At 49.6% G+C, this 22,155-nt stretch overlaps 1 protein-coding gene, 1 long non-coding RNA gene and 1 pseudogene across 2 annotated transcripts in view; 1 reads left to right on the plus strand and 2 right to left on the minus strand.

The window, feature by feature from the left end:
* Positions 1 to 5,816, plus strand: part of LOC119464755 (uncharacterized) — a 30,270-nt gene extending 24,454 nt beyond the window's left edge. The window contains exons 3-4 of the long non-coding RNA XR_007463549.1: positions 3,062 to 3,138; positions 5,191 to 5,816. This is a non-coding gene — a long non-coding RNA (uncharacterized LOC119464755). The remainder of the gene's footprint in view (positions 1 to 3,061; positions 3,139 to 5,190) is intronic.
* A 5,708-nt stretch (positions 5,817 to 11,524) lies between these two features.
* Positions 11,525 to 12,992, minus strand: LOC125940332 (uncharacterized). Its single transcript, XM_049656390.1, is given in 1 exon segment — positions 11,525 to 12,992. A coding segment is annotated over 1 exon segment (1,392 nt). The 3' UTR covers positions 11,525 to 11,600.
* A 225-nt stretch (positions 12,993 to 13,217) lies between these two features.
* Positions 13,218 to 20,665, minus strand: LOC125939831 (uncharacterized; annotated as a pseudogene).
* Positions 20,666 to 22,155: the final 1,490 nt, after the last annotated feature.

Below are 22,155 nucleotides of genomic sequence, written 5' to 3' on the forward strand. Positions count from 1 at the left end.
CTTCAATGAACGTGCTTGGTGGTCATTGGTTATGTAGGTATGTTTCCAGAGTGATGCGCGAGATATCTAGAGTACACACCTCATACCTGACGTATTTCGGCGGTGGCAACGCGGTGTGTGATGAACAAATATGAGTCAGCCGATATGGCATGGGTTCTACCGTATTTACTCGCATAATGAGAGCACTTTTTGTTTCGAAAAGTATGCGCAAAGTTGGGGAGTGCGTTTATTATGCGGGGTAAAATTTTCAGCCATTTTTTTTTCGTGGCCACCTCTAAAGAAGTCGCACTTTCGTCCGAAAGGCGAACCACCGATTGCGATAGCGAATGCGTAGACAGCTTTACTAAGTAAGGATAGTAGTTTTGTTGGCCTTATAAACTTGTAAAGTAATTTAACCAGCATGGTGTCAGCGCGCACAGGCAAACATGAACAAATCACACTCGATGACCGCAACCACTCGCTCTCATGACGCTGGCAGTGAGGAAGCGCGGCAGCAAAAGCGACCGATGTGACCTTCGTGCCGTGTATCGCTTCAAAGCGAACTGATAGGCGATTACCGAACACGCACAAAGGTATAAGCCGCCGTCGCACCTAGACACAGCTCCCGACGCAGATCGCTTTCGAGATAGGGAGCGCGCGGCCGCGCAATGCGCAGTTGCTGCGCCACCCTCCCCTTCCCCCGGTGCCAGGCGTGCGACGAAATACGGCGCGTTTCCTCCCCGTTTTCCTCCCTCGAACGCGCGTAAAGCCGCGATCGTCGGCGCAGACGGAACAAATGCGCCTGGAGTATCCATGTGATTGCTAGTAGGAGACACATGGTACGATTCTGCGTCTGATACGGCGTCCAATACAATCGTACCCGCCGGACGCCATATCAGACGCCGAATTTTGCCATGCCTCTCCTACCTCCCGGCAGCAAGTTCAGGGTGCGTTTATTAAGCGGGAGAAAAAAAATGTGGTTGATCCCTCTTATATAGGAATCGGTATAGAACACGAAAGTGAAACGTGTCTTCACAGAAGTAGTGTAATGCTTATTGCACATTGATATATAATGTCTATTGGTGTTTTGTGGCTAAAGCGCCCTTAGGCGTTGATGCACCCACGCTGACGCCTGGTGGCACGTCTCCTCCATCACGACTACCAACGTCGATGACCATGAGCAACCGTCGTGCATATGGAAGCTGCACTACGCTGCACACGCTAGCACAACGCGAAAGACGAAGCACGTAACTGACACACTAATACAACGCGCAAGACAAAGCACGTAACTGAATCGTCACCGAGTCAAATCAGCGCGTACAGCGCGTCGTAATTGCAGCCTCCGCGATCAACTTCAGAAACATTTTCAGAGCTAATTGCGGAGGCCACGCTCCGCTGTGCTGAGTACGGTGAACGCCACCTAGGTGGCGTTGGTAGTGCTTCTTGATGCCAGCGTCCCTTCGAATGCTGGCATCGAGGCGTCGTAGTGCTGAGACCACCGAAGCGTTCACTGTCGGTGCGCGTTAGTGTCATAATGCAGTACTTCTCTTTTCTGCTCGTAGGCGGCGGCACCGCCCCGAGCAAGAGCGCGGGTACACGGAGGAGTGTTAGATATATAAGGCGCGTCTGTGTAGCTCTCTGCAAATGCGTTTGTGGCGCAATGGGTTAAACGCTCGGCGATCTATCGTCGCGGACCGAGAGGTCGTGGGTTCGATTTCCAAATTTTGCATGTTTGTGGAACTTTTCCTTCTGGTTTCTTTCTTTGTATTATGTTCTATGACGTATTTCCGTGACGGAAATACGTCAGTGAAGTCTTGGTGGACCCCGGCATAAAACACTTTCGTGTTAAAAAAACAAACCAGCCCTTCCCTTGTCGAGAAAATGGGGGTAAGCGAAGCTTGTGCGTGTATCTGACCTTCGGCAGGGTAACGTTCGGAAGCCCTCGCCTCGGGATCATGGGCTCTTTGCTGATGCTGAGCCTCGGCAACGAAAGCTCTCACGCTAAAATCAGCACGTTGACGACGAGACCTTTCCCGAGCGAGTTCACACCGCCGTCCATCAAACGCAGCTTGCTCCTTTGCACAACGCACCACGCATGGCCTTCCCATCTGTTCGTAGAGACTGATCTGAGGTGAGGGAAGCTCGGAGGAGCGCGACGCCAGCCCGATTTCCTTCCATGTCCCTCCTCGAGACACACCAAAGTAATCTGATTGGTCGCACATGTGACACGTGATCCACGTGTCACCTGATCCCGCGTGTAGCATATCCAATGCGGGTGTGCGCCACACGTGATTTCTTTCTTTCTCTATTTCTTTCTGTCTTCCTTCCTTTCTTTCTTTCCTTCTTTCTTTTGCCTGGTATGTACCATTGAGTTTGAACCCTTTCTGCACTATCGCCAGAATCGGCTCTCTTGTCGGCGTGACACCACCACCACCACTGACGACACTTGGGAGCCTATAAAGCTTCGCTTTAAAAATCCAAAATTTCATGACTAAAGTTCAGGGTGCGTTCATTATGCTAGTGCGTTCATTATGCGAGTAAATACGGTATAATGCTTCAATGGTGCATAAAGCATTATTCGGTCTTTTCAGCGCGATATATATATGTATATATAAATCTGCAATCTACTTTATTGAAATTATTATACCAGATGCCGCTACACCGGCACAAAATTTATTAAGTGATTAGTATTACTGAAAAATTATTCCTCTTTCGCCATCCTGCGGCGGTCGCAAATGAAGCTATGGCGTTGTATGTCTATGCCACTTTCAAAGTTTGATGACTGACAACAGCGACCACAATTCGCTTGATGCTGAACAAAAAACGACCTGACTGACGCGATCTTGTTGTTCGTTACAAAAAGCCGTGGGCGTGAAAGTATGTAGAAAAATTCATTAAGGCTCCTGCTAGCTCTTTTCTTAGCGCGCTACGCCCCGCAATTGCCTCAGTCTATTTTGGAATCGTTTTCTCTACACGTGCGTGCAGCTCCCACAAGGTATAATCGCCTTTTGTTATTTTTTTTAGGTTGTGCACATATTATTACACCAAACTGAACCACTGCGCTTTTGTTTTGACCTTCCAGGTTCAGCGAAGCTTTAAACGGAAGATTTGTGGGGTACACTGGGTCACCCACTAAAATGAATGTCTACAACGCTACGCGTAAGTGTAGCCCCTCTTCGATCGAATTTCCGTTTTAGCCCTGTGGAAAACTTCAGTGCATGTGGTAATATACGCTAAGCAAGCTGTCGCAACAGAACTGCAGATGGACATCCAGAGGATGTTGTATTGCAACACTATTTTGGTTGTAAAAAATGGCATCGATAGAATTCTAATAATAATTGCGAGGAAATGGAAAAGTTATGTAACAGACATGTTTAAAATAAATTATTCGTAAAGGAGAAATCACAAGTATGATGAAGGTCTACATATAACACCAAAAATGTTATACAGGTTTAACAAAAATGTGAATTTCGTTTTTGAATATAATCTCTGGGGACGAATTTTATATCGTGTCCACGTACAAGGGCTCCCATAATGAGTTTTGGAACAATAATTAAATGGCTATTAGTGAAAAGAAAGCAAACATTCGCGGAAAAGAAATGGGGACAGTTTTTCTACCCCTAATGAGGAAGGAGGTACAGTTCTGGCGTTAAGAGTGATTAAAACGTGAATCTTTAATAGTAGTAATTTTCAAATAGGCTCCAGCTGTTGAACACGAGCTACTTACGTCGTGCAAAAGTGCGAAACCTGTCCCACCACGTTGCAAACTGTAGTTGGTGATAACTTCACCGATCAGCTATTGTTCTTCTGACTTGGACCAATGTCCCAAGTGAAACTACTGTTCCTTCTTAAGACGTAGCCATGTGTACACGCCTCACCAATACAAAAGGGAACACTTCATAAGCATTCAGACAGTGCTTCTCAAAACGTGCTACTGCACATGCTGCTATCTGTTATGCTCTTCACGTGTTGAAGGTTCCCCGCGCATGCAACGTTAACATCGTAAGCAGTTATGGGCTCATTCCAATACCCACATTTCGGTTGGCGCTGTTGTCCGCCGCCCCCGCCGGTGTCCGTCGCCACTATTGCGAGGAAGGAGAAAGGAAATACGCCGGGAATGAATCCGGGCCCTCGGCGCGTAATCAGCTACGCTACCACTGCGTCACGCCGGCGCTTGCTATCTGCAGCGGAAAACTGCCCTAAACACGCGTCTTAGCGCACGAGGAGTCACGTGATGTGAGATGCGCGCCGCGTTGCGTCGATACGTGCCCAGTTTGCATTGCAGTTGCATGTTATTACACCAGCCAGCACGCCACGCAACAGTTGCATCGTATCATGGCACTTGTCACGCGATATGGGATGCGTGCCAGGTATCGTCGATACGGCAAACCTTTGATTTCATTTCACTTGCATTCTACCAGGTGTCACGACATGTAGCAGTTCTTATCCTTTCGTGCCGCGATATATACAACACATTGCGATCCTATCGGGCGCCGTGTAAAAGGGATGTGACATGTTCGTTGTCGTGAAAACGCAAATAGACGATCTCCAATGGAGCCGCTCCTCCAGCGTACGTTGTGACTGTGATGTGTGTTTAGCCAGAAAATGTTGGCATCATTGCTTGCTGAGGCAAAAATTTAGGTCAGAACTGTAGTATGGTGCTTCTGCACAATGAGCGTAGTTCGCGTTTGATGCAAGTGACATCAAGCCATGCGCCACAATATTGCACTTAGTGTAGTAAACCACCTGTTTTCATTGGTTACCAAATACTTCTTCAAATTGAACCTTCAGCATATAGTATTCAGTTACAACTTCCACGCATTTCAAGAGTGCAGAAAGTCAAGTAAAGAGCAAGACCACATAAAGACGTGGCACCGTTTGTGAAATCTTACGCTTGAAGATGCACCAGCGGTGCACACTTATAATTTATAATGCTTATTGAAAGCAAGCGATCTGACCACAGAAAGATGCCATAAAGTGTAAAATGTCAAGTGTAAAGTTCATTAGTGCAAAGGGCAAGACGACATAGGCGTAAACAATTTAGGTAATGCACAGATAACCGCGTTCGCACGCAGGTGTCCGGGCCAATACTATAGGAACAATTTTCTATTATCTTCATCATTAACATCATCCTAGTTCTGTACACTCCTGGCCAATGCCCTCTTCTAGCGATTTCAGACTTCTCTTCCATCCTCTCCCACTATTTTCCAGTTCTCTCCCTTCCGCGACTCGACGACCCTTCTTATAGCCCCCATTCTGTAACTCCAATACATGACCACTTGTCTGCTGCGCACATTACCTGGCCTGCAAAGTCAAATTTCTGCCTTCGAATGTAAACTAGAATAAAGCCTACTCTAATTCCATCTGTAATCGACACTACTGTTTTCATGCATCTGTACTCGCCGTGGTGGCCTAGCGGCTAGGGCATTGCGCTGTGAAGCTCGTGGTCGCAGGATCAAATCACGGCTGCAGCCGCCGCATTGCAATGGAGGCGAAAAGTAAAAACACCCACGTTCTGTGCTTTGGGTGCACGTTACAGTTCCCCAGGCGGCCAAAACATTGCGGCGTCCCCCGCTACGGCGTGCCTCGCAACCAGATCGTGGTTTTGGCGCGTAAAACCTTAGAATACATTTTGAATGTCTCTGTACATTAGGCCTAAAAGTAAGGGCGGGTGCGAGAGAGTAAATGTAGGGGCTTTTGCTCATTGAATATCTAACTTTGCCTAGGTACTGCGAAGTGGTGGCGAGGAGCAGAGGTAGAACACCCGGCTTCTAATCTGAAGGTCGTAAATTCGAATCCTCCTCCAGTCCGCTACATTTTCAGGCATGGAGTGGCGCCTGACACCGGCAAAAAAATATCGCCGAAATCTAGTGGGGCTATACTATTCCCGGTGCAACCAAATTAGGAAGGCCCACTAAGCTTTAACTAAGTCACTCCCTCACCAGAACAGGAATTGGCCTCCCTGGCACAGTACTCGGCCACTACCTCTTCCACGACTCCTACAATTATTTGTAGGCGCAAGTTGTAATCAGCTAGCGCAAGACAGGGGTAATTGGAGGTCACAGGGGAAGGCCTTCGTCCTGCAGTTAAGATATATCTCTATATATATATATAGGCTGATGATGATGATGATTATGATGTACTACGGAGGAGAAGCTTTCTTGTCCGTTTTGTATGCGTTTGTCCCCTAGTAGGCGTGCCGGCATTGCGGAGTGAGGTAGACTTTGTTCACTCTCGCGCGCTGGTTGCCGGCGCGGTGAACCAGGTGAAGCAGTGAGCACTTACGCCCCATTTGTGTGATCACTGTGTCTAAAGGTACGTGGGACGTACGCAAATCCCTGAAGTTAAAAGTACGTCGAAAAGACTTTCTCGCGCCTGCGGCGCGAATGCTTAGTCAGTCGTGCCGGGTTATGCATTTCCCGTGCCTTACGGCGCTCTACCTTCAAAATAACATCCCTATTTTCCCGGGGGAGCAGTTGGGGCCGTAGTATAGACCGGTCCTGCTTTCCTGAAGCAGTATCTTTGCTCGTGCCAGTCTTTCCGTATGCTGCCCTTGTGACTTTTCAAAAGAATTTTTAAAAAGTCTGGCCGGAGTTCTCTTTCAAAAGAGTTTTGGAAAAGTCGGCCCCTACTACGGCCTCCACTGCTCCCCTAGGAAAATCGGTGATGCCATTGTGAATGTAGAGCGCCGGAAGGCGCGGGGTAGGTATAATTCGGCATGACTGACTCAGCACGACCGCCGGAGGCGCTTGAAAGTCTGTCCTTCGTACCTTTAACTTCTGGGATTCGCGTACGTCCGAAGTACCTTTAGACACAGCGACCACCAAATTGGGCGTCAGTGCACACTGCTTTACCTGGTTCACCACGCCGAAGTGTAAACAACCTCGCGAATGGGCGCGGTCAGCGCACAACCTCACCCCACAATGCCGCCACGCCTAGAACAAAAGCACACAAAACGAGCAAACAAACTTCTCCGTAGTACCGAGGTTCCATAGTACCGCGCTCCCCGGTTGGCGGATTGACGCAAAAAAAAAATATTTTCACGCCGTGACCATAATCTGCGTTTACATGCATGCGACAGCAGCGCTTCGCTGTACATGTACGCTTTCCCTGCAGTTACCTTGCAACCTCCTTAGCAAGTAGTACGGGCGAATGCCCTTACAAGTGTTCACCTGCGCCACAGCGTCTGCTCGATGTGTACATGGAGTTCTACCGTCATCAAGTACCATGCTAGAGCGGGGTAGTAAATTAATGATTTAGTGAACAATTAGGCTTTTACAGCGTTCCGCGCCGTCAGAACATCACCCATGCTGATGCTGTGGTGCCTCACAAGCAAGAAATTGGACGTAGCCACTGCCTCTATAGTGCTGAAGGGGACTGAGTGTTTTTCAAGACGCAAAAGGCAGTTCGAGGACACAGTCAGGATGCAGTCAGCAGCGATACACGTGCGTCCATAGAGGTATCACGGCTGTGTCACGGGAAGTCGTCTTTCAACGCGAGAACTGAGGGTCACTATGAGTCACGGTCACGACGTAAACTAAGGTCATGACGTATGTGTAGTCGGCGGCAGGAAGAGGCTGTGGAGTATATCCGTTCTTACTTTCCACATAGAGTACATTAAGGGACGACAGAATGTGGGCGCAGATTACATGAGTAGGGCGATGGACTGACTAAGCAGTGACAACATAACGCGGACAAAACAAGTGTACATATGTGAAGTGGTGCGAACAATGATCTCGTGAGTGCTGTAAGCACGGCCAGCGGCCACACAAATGCCAAGTAGCGGGACCCGGCCGATGAATGAGAGGATGGCTCATCGGGAAGCGTGGACGAAAGTGTCGCATTCAGGGACCTCTGGCCACCAGTCGAGGAACAGGAAAACAAGTCATGACCACGAGGTGGGTTAGGTGGTGGACAAATCATCGAATCAGCGTGGAAAGTGGTAGTCTATGGCGGCACAAAAGCCGGCTTTGAAGGTGCCGGACTTGAATTTGCATTCTTACCGTGGTCGCTGCCTGTCCTTGTTGGTAAAAGAAATACCGTTAGTTCGTCTACATGCTCGCAAATATCAGAAAGAAGCAGGCGGAGAGGAACCAGTAGTTTGTGATCGACCTCCAGAAGCAGGCTGGAACTCTGTAACCAGTCAAAGCAACCGAGCGTAGGGGCGCTATAACGTAAAATGATTCCAAATTGCTTTGATTCCAATTTCTGCAATGAGCCTCCCCAATTGGCCAAAACATTTTCGGGCCACTCCCAACTTCGACTGTCTGTCACGCGACGGCACGAAAACCGCGATAGCTTCCCATCTGATATAACGTGTACACATAAATTATGCGTGATTAAACCGCACAAAAGAAAAATAATCATTCCTGATTCGATGCCTTGCTGACTTCGCCTGTCTGTCACGCGACCTCACAAAACCGCGAAAACTCACCAAATCAAAGTGACGTGTACGCGAAAAAAGTGGATTAATATGCCGCATAAAAGTGAAAATATTTTGAATAGCCACAGACTGCCCCGTTCCGAAAGGAATAGAAGATGGCTGCCCGCCGATTGCTCAGGCCCTCGCTACTCGCACCTCGCGGTGAGCATGTATTTATTTGCGCATGATAAACCTTTTTGCATGGCAGTAAAACGTTATCGAGCCCTTTCGGCATGCATACGACATCGCTCTGCCAACTCTTCATTGCTGAGGATCCTTTTTAGCGGCATTCTTATCCCTCCGTTGCATGGCGCCGCCATTTTCGACCAGCCACCGCAGGCTACGTAAGGCGAAGTGGACCAATCGGAGAAGCTGGCACCACCCTCTTCATGCGGTTATCTATTTTCACTGTGCTGGCTCGGCCCCATCGATACCCTCTCCACTAGAGCGTGCTCCTCGCCTCTTGTCGGCCAATTAGATAAAAAACCGCTGAGTGTAGACAATGTTATTGGTTTTGAAAGCAAATAGAGGTGACCCCCTAGAAACGAGGAGAGTTTTTGATTGGGTTCTTCAGACAACGCTGCGGGTCACCGCCCTATGCTTGCGTCGGTGGTTACGTAAATTTGACGTCAGGAGATTGGAATCCAAACAGTTTGGAATCATTTTACGTTATATCGCCCCAGCTCGCGATAAGGCTGCGGGCAGGAGGACTGCATGTGAAAGAAGTGGAGTATCTTCCGGTTGCGCCGTGATTACGCTTTCGAGTTCTAGGATAGCGTCGAGCTGCGCGAACTATCCTCCACGCTTTGGTCGAAATGGTGAAGCAGACGGGAAGAGCAGCGGAATGTCGAAGGTAGTGGGACACTCGGCGGAAGGCGCGTTACTCCGGGTCACTACTGCGTACCGCTTGGCGGAACCCGTGTTTCCGTGTTCGCCACTTTATTACGACCTGACGGCTTCCCAATGTGGCGAGCCGTCAACTGCACATTTATTTCCGAAGGTGAAAAGTGAATTAGTGGGTGGAGCGGCAGCTGCTAGGTGAAGCCCAGCCGAGAACAAAATCGCGTTCTAATTGCCGTTTGGCACTCGAGCAACATTCCCATGCGCGGCGCTGTTGATGAAGACACATCAGGAGAATGCGTGGCGGTAAAGTTAATCCTACGTGCAGGTGTTGCCTTAATATCTTTTTTTTTATTATAAAGCGCTGGAGCTGTAAACAATTTGTAATCTAGACAGTAGGCAAGCTGACGCTTCTTAGCCGCAAGAACCGAACAAGAGTGGTGTGTTTCTCGCCTTAATCCAAAGAGGAATAACAACATGCAGAGTTAAAAGGATTTTTCTTGAGAGCACTCATGTCTGAAACTTCACGAGTCACTACTGGTAAAGTTGAAATAGTATTTTTACCTTTCAAGTTCCTTCAAACTTTCCTTAGCGTGAATGCGTTGTGGGGCAAACTGCGTTTAGGTTTGAGCCTGCTGTCTTTTTTTTTCTCTGTCATCAATGACCCTTGATTTTGCAGCCCCTCATCCAAGGATGTATTGCGTGACCCTCTTATATAACCAACCCGATACGTATAACTGCAGCGTCATGCTTATATCTGAAGACATATCCGGAACGTGCGGTAAGTATTCTGCTCTGAAAAAGTTTGCTTATCTTGTATAGAGGAATGGACAACTGAATCCTTTAGGAGTGAGCTCAATCATAGACTGGCCGTTCTTGCCATTTCAATACGTTATAATAGTTTCACCTACTTGTTAGACCACCCCGAATTAATATTTGTGTGCAACCCGCCGTGGTTGCTCAGTGGCTATGGTGTTGGGCTGCTGAGCACGAAGTCGCCGGATTGAATCCCGGCCACGGCGGCCGCATTTTGATGGGGGCGAAATGCGAAAACACCCGTGCGCTTAGATTTAGGTGCATGTTAAAGAACCCCAGGTGGTCGAAATTTCCGGAGTCCCCAACTTTGGCGTGCCTCATAATCAGATCGTGGTTTTGGCACGTAAAACCCCATGTTTAATATTTTTAATATTTGTGTGAATAAATGTCGCAGTTTCACCCGAAAGGCGAAGCATAAATTGGGATAGCAAATTAGTAGAGAGCTATATCGGGTAAGGATAGTAGTTCTATCAGCTGTATAAACGTGGACATGAGCAGCACCAGCAACCCGCTAAACTGTTGTCGACGCGGTCGGTGTTTTGCCCACGTTCGCACCGAACGCGCGCGGCGTTGGTGAGTATTGACGGTGCCTCTGGCGGCTGTCTGTCTGAAAAAAAAAACACCGCATATCCACGGGGTGAATGATGATGAGTGGGCGAAGCTCCGAAGGGAATCATCGGTAAATCGTGAATCTTCCGTGTAATTCGCCCAGTCTCGCCGCACTAAATCGAACGATTGACTTCCACCAATGACACGCGCCATATGTGACGTCATTCCTATTTTATAACAGCGCCCTTCATTATAATTGCACCATCTCCCGCTTAAGGGGACGCTAGCACAAACGCCTTAGAAACGTTCAGTACTCTCTAGTAAGGGGGAGAGGCCACAGCGTCTTACGCAGCCGTTTACACATGCCGGAACGTGCACCGCGTTTGCCGACGCCATCACATGACTGCTGAGAGAGTATAACCCCCGTATTCATAAACGCTCCTCGACTTGAACTTGACTTGCCACCGCCTTCAACGCGTTTCGAACGCGCTGCCCAAGGCGGTGGCAAGTCAAGTTCAAGTCGAGGAGCGTTTATGAATACGGGGGTAAGGCGGAGAGGCCACAGCGTCTTGCACCAGCTTCTTACACGGGCCGTAACGCGCTAGCACAAACGCGTTAGAAACGCGCAGTATTTCGTTAATGTTGGGTATTTATTGTCATCGTGGTGCGTGTGTCCATGTGCGCTTCGTGGCGTAGTGGTTAGCGCCGCGCGTTCGGAAGCGAGGGGTCCCTGGTTCGATTCCGCGCTACGGACACAACTTTCGGAATTTTTTTTTCATAAAAGTAGACGTGGCTACCTACTACGACGACGACGACTTACTACTACTACGACGACGACGACTACTACTACTACTACTACTACTACATACTACAGAGGAGGGACAGACCCACACCCTAAGGAGCTTCGCCCCTAAAACTTTATTTAATGTGCACGGAGGAAGCTTGAGGTGGCCCGGACGGGGCCACCTCTCACACTCACTAGGTGGGCTCCTCATTACAGGAGCCCATTGGCGGCCGCCGCGGCTTGTGCTCGGTCGACCAGGGCCTTCTGACTCGTCAGGTCGGAGCAGCCGAGCAGGGCTGCCTCCCAGTCCTCCCGGGTGGGGTTTGGTATTGGGGTGAGGTTCTGGGTTGATTGGCATGCCCACACCATGTGGAAGATGTCCGAAGACTTCTCCGCACAGTGCGGGCATTTTCCTGTACAGGCAGGATCAAAGTGCTTTAAAACTGCCGGGCACAGCAGTGTTTTGGTGTAAAGGCGGAGGAGTGTACGTTCCTCTGCCTTTGTAAGGCCCTTACAGGGCTTAGGATAAATTGCGTGGCCGAATTGGTATAGTTGAGTAATTTCTCGAAAAGTTAGGGCCGGATTGGTTTCAGGATCCATTTCGGAAGGATCTGAAAGCGTTGCCCGGAGAGTGAGCGCACGGGCAGCGGCGTCTGCCGTTTCGTTGCCTTCGAGACCCATATGAGCAGGAGCCCATACGCTCGTTCGAGACGCGGGGGCCCCGAGGTAGTCACTGTTTTGAAGGATACGAGACGCAATGAGAGGGATCTACCCCTATTCAATATTTCTGCAGGCCCCTCTCGAGTCGTTAATGAAGACGCGCGAGTCCTTGTCTGCGGCAGCTAGCGCGATGACAACTTCCTCCGCATGTGTTATGTCTTGTGCTCTGAATGTTAGGCTATTCACCGCGACGTCTTCATGGACGACTGCGGCCGTGTACCACCCCCCATGGTGAGGGCCGGAGGCGTCCACGTAGAAGATTCCGTGTTTGTTCCCATAGTGGCGAGCCAGTGCCTCCGCCCGCGCAAGGCGCCTGCCACTGTGGTCATCACGTGTCATGTTGGCCGGAAGAGGCCGCACGTGCGGGGCGTACCTCCAGACTTCTGGGATGCGTACGCGCTCTTCCGTCAGTGTTGGGTGCTGGATGTGTAGTCGGGCTAATAGGCGGCGTCCCGACGGCGTCTTTGAAAGTCTTGTAGATTGATTGGTCAAGTGTGCCTCCCGGAGCTCCGCGAAAGTGTTTACCATCCCCAGGCCCATGAGGCGGTGGTTGGACGTGGTTATTGAGAGATCGAGGGCACGCTTGTACATCTTCCTGAGAATCACCTGGAGGGCGTTCTCGTCATACTTGCGCAGGTGGAGGTAAGTAGTCGAGTAGAGGACTCGACTGGTCACGAATGCATGCGCCAGCCGCAAGGCGTCTTTGCACCGTAACCCCCCGCATTTGTTGGAAACCCGGCGGACCATCCGGCCCACCTGGTCCCCCACCTTATGCAATTTGGCTGTTGTCGTATCAACTCGTTTGTGTTTGTGGATAAAGAGACCCAGTACTCGAATCTCATCGTGTTCGGGTATCGGGCCGCTGGCTAGGAATAGCTCCATTTTGGTGGTGCACTTAGGTGATGGGCGAATGTGCACAAATTCGGATTTGAATGGGGAGCACTGAAGGCCGCAGCGGCGGGCGTAGGCGTCCACGATCTCCGCCGCTTGCTGCAGGTTGGCCTCAATGTCTCTAACCGATCCGTGTTTGGCGCAGATGGTTATGTCGTCGGCGTACAGCGCGTGCTGGACTGCCTTCGACCTTCGCCAGCTGAGCCGGAAGCTTCATCATGGCCAGATTGAAAAGTAACGGCGATAGGACCGCGCCCTGTGGGGTACCTCTCGTTCCCAGTTGAGAGGGGCCATGTTCTTCGTCTTGTATTCGGTTGAAAGATTGTCGATCCGAGAGAAATTTCTTGACATACTGGAATGTGTTATGTCCACAGTTGGTCTGGGAGAGATGTGCAGGATAATTTCGTGTGTGACATTGTCGAAAGCCCCCTTCAAGTCTAGGGCGAGTACAGCCTTATCGTTGAGGGGGTATTCGAGAGGGTTGAGAATTTCTCGGTCGAGTTGAAGCAGAACATCCTGCGCGGACCGGTGCGGGCGGAAACCAAACATGGTGTCTGCGAATGCATTTTGGGTTTCCAGAAACCCAGACAGCCTGTCCCGCACCATGGTCTCCATCAGCTTTCCCGCACAAGACGTGAGGGAGATGGGGCAGAAGGTTGTCTGTGTTTATGGCTTTGCCGGCTTTTGGAATGAAAGTTGCCAGAGCGGTCTTCCATTCGATTGGGAGGCGTGCCTCACCAAGCCAGATCGAGTTGATGAAAGCGAGGAGGGTATCGTATGTGGGGTCGGGAAGATTGGCAAGCAGTTTCACGGTTATCTTGTCCCGTCCCGGTGCCGTTCCTCGTTTCATCTTAGCTAGGGCCGCCTTCAGGTCATGCAGCTGGAACGGCTGATCCAGCTCCGCGTTCTCCGAACCTGCATACAAGTACGCGGGCCCTCGGGGGTCCTGTTGAGTGCAAAGGTACTGGTCACGTAGTTTGTACGTTAATTTTGAGGTATATTCCATCGAAGCTATGAATAGCTCGTTCGAGATGTTTTTGTGTCTCGACGCGTGTTTGAGTCGGGTCAATAAGGGCGCGGAAGAGGCGCCTTGTGCTCCGGCTAGACATTTGTCTGGCCGCCGTTTTAGAGCGGTCCACCCAGTTCGAGTCGGCGAGCTGGGCCGCGTACTCTGCCGCCCGCTGGGTGAGCTCGGCAATGCGAATTTTGAGCTTTCCATTATGTTTTTTGCGGCGCCATCTGCGGACGAGGCCGTGCCGCGCCTCCCAGAGGTGCAGAAGGTGGTTGTCTACCTCCGGCGTTGCCTTCGAGAGTTGAATTTGGGTTTCCGTCGAACGAAGGTGTGTAACTAATTCTTGTGCCCACGCGTGGTATCCTTGTTCGTGGATAGAGGCTGAATTGATGTATCTTTGCCGGAACTTATTCCAGTCGGGGAGCCCAGCTTGTGCGTGTGGTCTTACCAATGGCTTAGTCATTACGGTGGTAGTGATAAGGCAGTGGTCACTCCCGAGGGTTTCCTCGCTGGTGGCCCATTCTGCGTGTCTAATGTTTTTGGTAAAGGTTAGATCCGGACACGTATCCCGGGTCACGGAGTTACCCACCCGCGTTGGAAATGCAGGGTCGGTGTGGAGAGTCAGGCCCAGCGTAGACGCAAGTTCCGCTAGCTTGCGTCCACGCTTCTCCTCACGCACGTACCCTCCGACAGTACTGTGGGCGTTGAAATCGCCCACAATCATCAGGGGGTCCCTGCCCGCAGCCTTTAGAGTGCGGCTAAAGAGCGCTGCGAACGTTACATTTTTGAGTCTGGGGGAACAGTATATGTTAATTATGTGGAGTGGTGCATCGTGTTTCTTAAGCGGAACAAGTGTTATCATCACATACGAATATTCAGTTTCAAGTTCGATGTCGACTAGATTAGCTGTATAATTGTAGCTTGCAAGGGTAGCGCCGCTCCCTGGCTCCTGGAGGGCAACCACCGCCGGAAGCGAGTCGAAAGTTGAAAGGAAATGTCGGAGATTCGCCCGCTTCGCGCTTGACCGGAAGCCCCGACAGTTCCACTGGACAATGTGAACAGGGGTGGCCGAATTGGTTTTTGGGGAGCGCCTGATCTTAGGGCTGCTCGCCATGGTCAGTTAGGCTGAGGTTGGATTGTAGTGACGCTGCTCCGGAGCCAGCACTCACAAGGACGGGCGGAGTCCCCCATACCGGAGAGCGAGCAGATGTCGTCATCGTCTACCTCTGGGGTGCGTCTAGAAGTTTTGAGAGGGCGGCCGGATACGTCCTTGTAGGGACCGCCGGGCCTGCGCGAGGGGCGTGAGGAGTGCGCAATTTGTTGGGCAATCATCTGCGGGGATTGTATCTTGCAATTTTGAGATAGCGGTAACCATCATTGAAATTTGATTTTCCAAGGCGGCGAATCGGGCGTCTATGGCCCTGAAACGGGCCTCGAAGCGGGCCTCGAATGCGGCCTCCGCGCTTGTTGCCGCCTTCGGCTCCACGAGCTCACTTTCCATTACCTCAGTCGCGGGGAGGGAGGGAGGAGAAAGAGGCTGGTTGATTTTGGATTCCAATTCGTTAATTTTATTTAGCAGCATCTCGTTTTGGGCCCTGAGTGCTGCTATTTGATCTTGCTCGGCGCTCCGCGCGCTTAGGGGGGGAGTAAGAGGGGGGGGGGGAAGAAGCCGCCCCACCCGAATTGCTCACCTGGCGTCCGTTTTTGACGGCATTGACCCAGGCCCCGGTTTTGCCGTGCGTCTCCGCCGCTCGTTTCTCCAGGCTGCCGTGTGGTGGCGGCTGGTCGCTGGGTTGCCCAAGATGGCGGCTTTTGTTCTTGGGCGTCATTTTCTTTTTCCCGCCCTTTTTGGCGGCCATCTTGGGAGTGCGGAATTTTGCCGCACAGTCGCGAGAGTTGGTGGCATGGGCACCACCGCACACAGAACAACGGGGAACACAGTTGTGAGGGGCCCGCACTCCCTCCACTAGGGGAGCATGGAGTCCGCAGAGTCCACACGTGTTCAGCTGCAGGTTTGGACATGCATCCGCGCAGTGCCCGACAGCCCCACACTGGCCTCAGGCGGGGATAGTTTTGTAATAGTTTTGCACAGAGATGACCATGTTGTCATAATGCACGTAACGGGGCTTCTCCTTACCCGCGAATGTGATGCGTGCCTTGTTGGATGTTCCAACTTTTCGGAATTCGACGATGGTGCCGGCACGCTAGCACACTCGGTGTTGAAGAGTTTCCGTGGTGTCCGTGTTACGGACCACGATCACTCCGTGGCACGTGTTGCCGCCGTCTTGTCTCAGGTAACCCTGAAGCGGGACCGATCCCTTCTCGGTATTCACTGCAAAGTCCCCGATGAGGCGGTCGGCCGCCTCGATGTCCGGGGTATGCACGATGATGAGGTTTTGGTCTCGCGATGGCAGAACGGAGGTGGCGCGGGCCCGTTCCGGCCCGAGGTACGCCGAGATGGCGGTGCCGTAGCCGGTTTCCGTGAACGCCTCGTGAAGAGAAACACGTTCTCTGGGATTGTTGACTATAACGTAGTCTTCGGGAGCGGGTTTGATCATTGGGCGCGGCTTCCACTTCGTGAACGCCTTGCCGTTGCCTCCCGTGGCGCGCATCGCGGGAGCGTTCATGTTTCCGACCGATGAGCCGGCGGCCGGGGTGGCGTTGGACGCCGTCATCTTGGCTTTGTCCTGGGAGCGGCGTTCGGCCGCTTGAAGTAAAGCTTGACTCCGAATTTTCGCCAAAACCGTCGAATTTGCGTCACCGGTGGTGGGGACCGTGGTCCACGCCATCGCCTCTGGGTCGTACGCGCGCAATTGGAGCACGGATTCCGCCATTTTGCCCTCGGAGGGCCGATTCCATCCGGCCGGGCATCGGCGTCGCTAACGACGGCGCCGACGTGGTCGGTCGAAAAACGGCCGTAAATTTGGAGAAAATGGGCCCACCTGGAAGACTTTGGTATCCAGCTGTTCGACTCGATGTTCCGGATCGGTCGATGCCAGTTTTGTCTGGGTAGGGTGATTTGGGCCGCGGCCCCAGCCAAAAATCGGCGGAGCCGACACAAAACACGTTTGCTGGCGTCGCGCGCTCGCCCCTCTGGCGGCGGCTCGGAGATTTTCGACAAGATCAGAACGGGACACTCGTTGAGCAGCGTCGTAAGTGAAATACGCATTTGGTGCCGCAGCTAAACGTCATCTCCCCTCCCTCCCTTCCGTCTCCCACGGCCCTTCGCGCGACGAAAGAAGTAACGTTTGCTCTCCGCCGTGCGTTCGCTCCCCGTGAAAGCGCGCGTCTCTCTCGCGCTTTCACTCGCACATACAGAATACGGCGCGGCGACGATTAATTCGCCATTGCACTTTATACGAAACCTCACGGCGATGGCGACGACGACGCCGAGGGCAGAAATCCGCTTGGGGTGTCCTTAGAATAGCTATCGCGATAAAAGGAAATGTCAAACCATTTTACCTGTTGTCACAAGACAATATTTGTATTTGAATAATTCTAAAATATTGTATTATTACAAAGCCTAAAATTAAACCGTGATGCATACACCTTAATAAACTCAGGAAAAAAGAGCCGGCAGGTCCGACACCCTCTGGAATCGATGTTATGCGAAGCAGTGTACGGGTTGTCTACCAAGTTAACGAAACGAGTATTAGAGCACCAAGACGTAGGCAGCTCTTTCATGACCTCCATGACACGCATGTCATGACATTCATGTGAAGGGTCCTCAAGAGTCCCTTTAGCTACACCTCGGAGACATTAAGGCGAAAGTCTTAGTCATGCTCATGACTATAACTTTGACCATCAACCTATAGCCTTTTCCTTCACTTAGTACCACATCTCAACACATTTCAGTGGCTTTTGAGTGTTAATCTTTTTCGCTGAGTCATTGTCATTTGATGAGTCATGGTCATGACTGACTTCTACCACAATCCTTTAGTGTTTCCTTCACTTAGTACCCACGTCCGAACCCATTGCAGTGGTTTTTCATCATTAACGCTTTCGCTGATTCATTGTCATTTTTGCTTGGTCATGACTATGACGTCTACCAGTATCCTTTAGTGTTTCCTTCACTTAGTGCCCACGTCCGAACCCATTGCAGTGGTTTTTCAGTGTTAATCATTTTTCGCTGAGTCATTGTCACGACCTACATGACATCCATGTCATGACATTTATGTCATTATCTTTCACTTATGTTCGTCATACACTCCTGTGATAACATGCCAATTTTGGTACCTACCAAGTTAACGCAACGACCATGAGAGCACCAAGACATAGGTGGCTGTTTCATGACTTACATCACAGCCATGTGATGATGTTCATATCATCACATATCATTTATGTTCGTCATATGCTCTTGTCATAGTATGCCAATTTTGGTACATACGAAGTTAACGAAACGACCATGAGAGCACAAAGACGTAAGCGGCTAGATCGATAGATAGATAGATAGATACTGTCAAAATAGCAAATGTTCGCCAAGAAATGTTTCGCATTTAAAAACAGAATGGAGAAACATTATTATGGTTGGGATAAAACGATACTGGACTCATATAACTCACCGCGTATTTTACTTATTTTTGAAATTAACTTTTGAATGTGCCGTCCTTGCGGGAAAATTGTGCGCTCTATAAATTGACACACAAATTCGGAAACCGCCGATCCAAGACATCTAATTGTGAGCATGCGCAACGCTTTCTTGAGGTGTAAAAACACCTAAAATAGCAACTAACAGGTATCAAATCAGTGGTTAGTGGTTCCTCTTGGTCTTCATGTTGCAGCGCGACGTGCTGCGCTCGGCGCTGTCTCTCGTGGTGGCGGGTGGAATGCGAATGGCGATTAACAGCTATTGAATTGGTCGGAATCGCAACTGTGACTCACAGATCCGAAGAGCTTTGGCAACCGAGATTTTCACGTTAATACGTTGTTCCAACGTCGGGCGTGGCCACTACTCAGCGGAGCGTGTGCTTTTCGCCGCTTTTGTTATAGCGCTCGCAGGTTCAGCGTTTCTTACGGATCCGCCACGCTGGCCTGCTACTACCGCACGGAGGGGTTCGCTTGACTACTCGGCTGGTCTTGTTTTTGTTTTTGAGCCTTTCGGTTTATTTAATATCACTACAGAATTTGCGGACACGTTCTACAGTCGCCACCTGACTGCAGGGTCTCAGGAACATAAAATTGCCATTACCCTGACATGGTAAAAAGATTCGCCGGTGCTGCCAATAGAGATCTACTTGAACTGCATGACGTACGTGTTTGGGAAATCATCGCAGGAACGGTAATATATTTGTAGCACGCCTGATAACTGAGAAATGGTGGCCGTTTTTGTAATTTCTTGAAATTAAGTACGCTGACCTTTCTTTCGAAATTATTATCGAAAATGAGCTATCGATGTATATTTCTTTGCAAAGCTTGCAAACGTGCTGAGCTAACACAGTTCCTCCGTCGAGCCCAACGGCAATCCTTTCTGAAAGCTATAGAGGCTGGTTTTAAAACGGAGCCAATGATGACATAGTTTAGAGTGCCGAAGATCCCTGGGATACAACTGACCAGTAAGACCTCTAGCACTTCCGGGGAGGTTGCAGGTTGTGGGGTCGTTGTAGCTTGACTTAGTGATATGACTTGACTTGTTGCAGCTTGACTTTGTAGCCGAGCTTACGGTAAATAAAGGTGTGTCATGTTTAAAGTTTTTCGTTTTTCTACAACATATCGGTCGACCTACATTTTAATTAACTTTTCTTTTATTTGTCGGGGAGTTAAATATATAGGGTCAACTTATATGCTTGCTTGATCTACTTTCCAGTATGCACGGTAAGCACTTCATTAGTGCTCGACCATAATTTCGCAATGGAAGGTTGCGCCCTGAAATGAATCATTAAAAAAGTAACGAGCGAACATTTGCCGTTGCTAGCTGCCTTTTTCATATCGGGAACTTCGGACCCTTTCAGGGCTGTGCCACAGCGGTTTCTAGGTATGCGCGGTCAAACTTGCGGTAAAAATGCATTGCGGTCCCACTTACTTTCCTAGGGAACGTTGTTTTATTTACTGAAGCAAAAAGCTAACTGCAATGCCAGTCTTTTTCATCGGACACTTGAAAATAAATACCTCGAAACTGGCGTAGCCCTCGGAATGCGTCCTAAGTTGATATGCCTTGCTACATACAATGCATCTTCAGAAAAAGTCAGATTTATCACCGTCTGCACTAAAACAATTGAGCTTACTCCTGTTGTACGAGAGATACAGTAGTCACGTGCACGTCTATACGGACGGATCGACTACATCGACCAGTTCTGGCGGTGCTGTGTTTATACTGACGAGAGGAGTAACAATGCGATTGAAGACCTCACAAGTCACGACGTCCACGGCTGTAGAGCTCACGGCTCTGCGCAGTTCACTTCAATTTATAGACGCAGAGAGTCCTGGTACATGGGCCGTGTTTTCCGTTTCGAGACCGGCTTTACAAAGTATGCAGGCAATTCTCCGACGTGGAGCTCACGAACAACGTACGAAATTGTCAAACTTCACCACGACGTCAAACAGAAAGGCCACGAAATTATTTTTCAATGGCTACCTGGCCATTGCGGGATCGGTGGAAACGATCTCGCTGACAAAGCTGCCCGAGAGTCACATCAAGAACAACACAGCGTTCCCATTCCTCTTTCCAGGACAGACGCTGGAAGGCAGCTTCGTCACCTGGCACGCAATCTCTCTTTAGCAGAGTGGAACACCCCAAATATAAGGCGCACCAGGCTACACAAACTGAACCCTTCGCTCCAACTTTGACCTCCACCCGGGATTCACCGACGTGAGGCATCGCTTCTATACCGGCTGTGGTTGGGAATGGCTTTCACGAAGGCGTACTGTGCTTTGATTGGAATGACCGAAAGTGCTTTCTGCGACGTCTGCGGCAGCGAAGAGAACATAGAACATTTATTGTGTCACTGCGATCGATTTCAGTCGCAAAGACAAATGTTCTCGAACGCATTGCGACGACTTGACGATCGACCGTTGTCCGTGCAGGTGCTCCTTGAAGACCGTCCCCATTGCTCGTCGGCCCACAAAGCTGTGAAGGCACTGTTGTCTTTCTTGAGGACGACTGGCCTATGTGAACGTCTTTGAATTGCTCCGGCCCTCCGCGTGCGTGCGCGAGCTCACTGTGTCCTTCCTCCCCCCCCCCTCCTCTCTCTATCTCTTCTTTCTATTCCCTCTTTCCCGTCCCCCAGAGTAGGGTAGCCAACCAGACTCATTTCTGGTTAACATACCTGCCTTCTCTTTCTCTCCTCCTCCTTCTACAATTCGTTGATTGAAATATGTGCCGTAAAGTAAATATTTCAGGATGTATTTAGCATAGTTATATTACCTAATAAAATATGCATTTATATTTTTCGTAAAATTATTGGCCGCCTCACCGAGTAATTTAGATCAAGGTGACATTTGTGATATCAGCCACAGGCAATTTCGAAAAAGGAATTGGTGCAACTAAACATTACCCGGTATAAATACATTTGTTAAAATAATCACCTAATATACAACTAATGTGGGTTAAATTTTTGCATTAAAAACAGAGTAAGATGTTCAGCACCGCATGCACAATTGTGGTAAAACAAACGTATCTTGTATTACATTCCAATTATTCTTTTTAATGTCACCTTCAGGAAGTGAAGCTTCATAAAATTTGAATACGCCTAGTTTCAGCATAGGGGTAAATGAAATGCGTGTCGTGTATATATATATATATATATATATATATATATATATATATGCTTGCCGTCGTTATTCGTTGTAATTTTTGATGAGAATAAATTTTTGCTAAGCACGAACCGCGTAGTGTTTTGCATTTTCCAGAGGATTTAGCAGTGGGCTGATCAAATGGCAAATGCTTTTGTTGTTTAAACATATGCAACAAATGTTATTTATTCTACAACATTGACCACTTGTAACGCTGTAAGTCTGAAGCAATTATTGAGCATCACTGTAAGAGCTGAGTGCCAATATTTTATGCATCAATTTTGCTTAATTTTCAGCCAATCAAAATGAGGAAACGTTGGGTAAGTTACGCTAGCATAATCTTCTGTGTTTTCTCTGAGATTACGTGATAAGCCAAAATGCCATAGGTACGAGATGGTTCACAAAGTGCCAAGT

The sequence above is a fragment of the Dermacentor silvarum genome, chromosome 9 (genome assembly GCF_013339745.2).
Source record: "Dermacentor silvarum isolate Dsil-2018 chromosome 9, BIME_Dsil_1.4, whole genome shotgun sequence".
Classification (NCBI taxonomy): Eukaryota; Metazoa; Arthropoda; class Arachnida; order Ixodida; family Ixodidae; genus Dermacentor; species Dermacentor silvarum.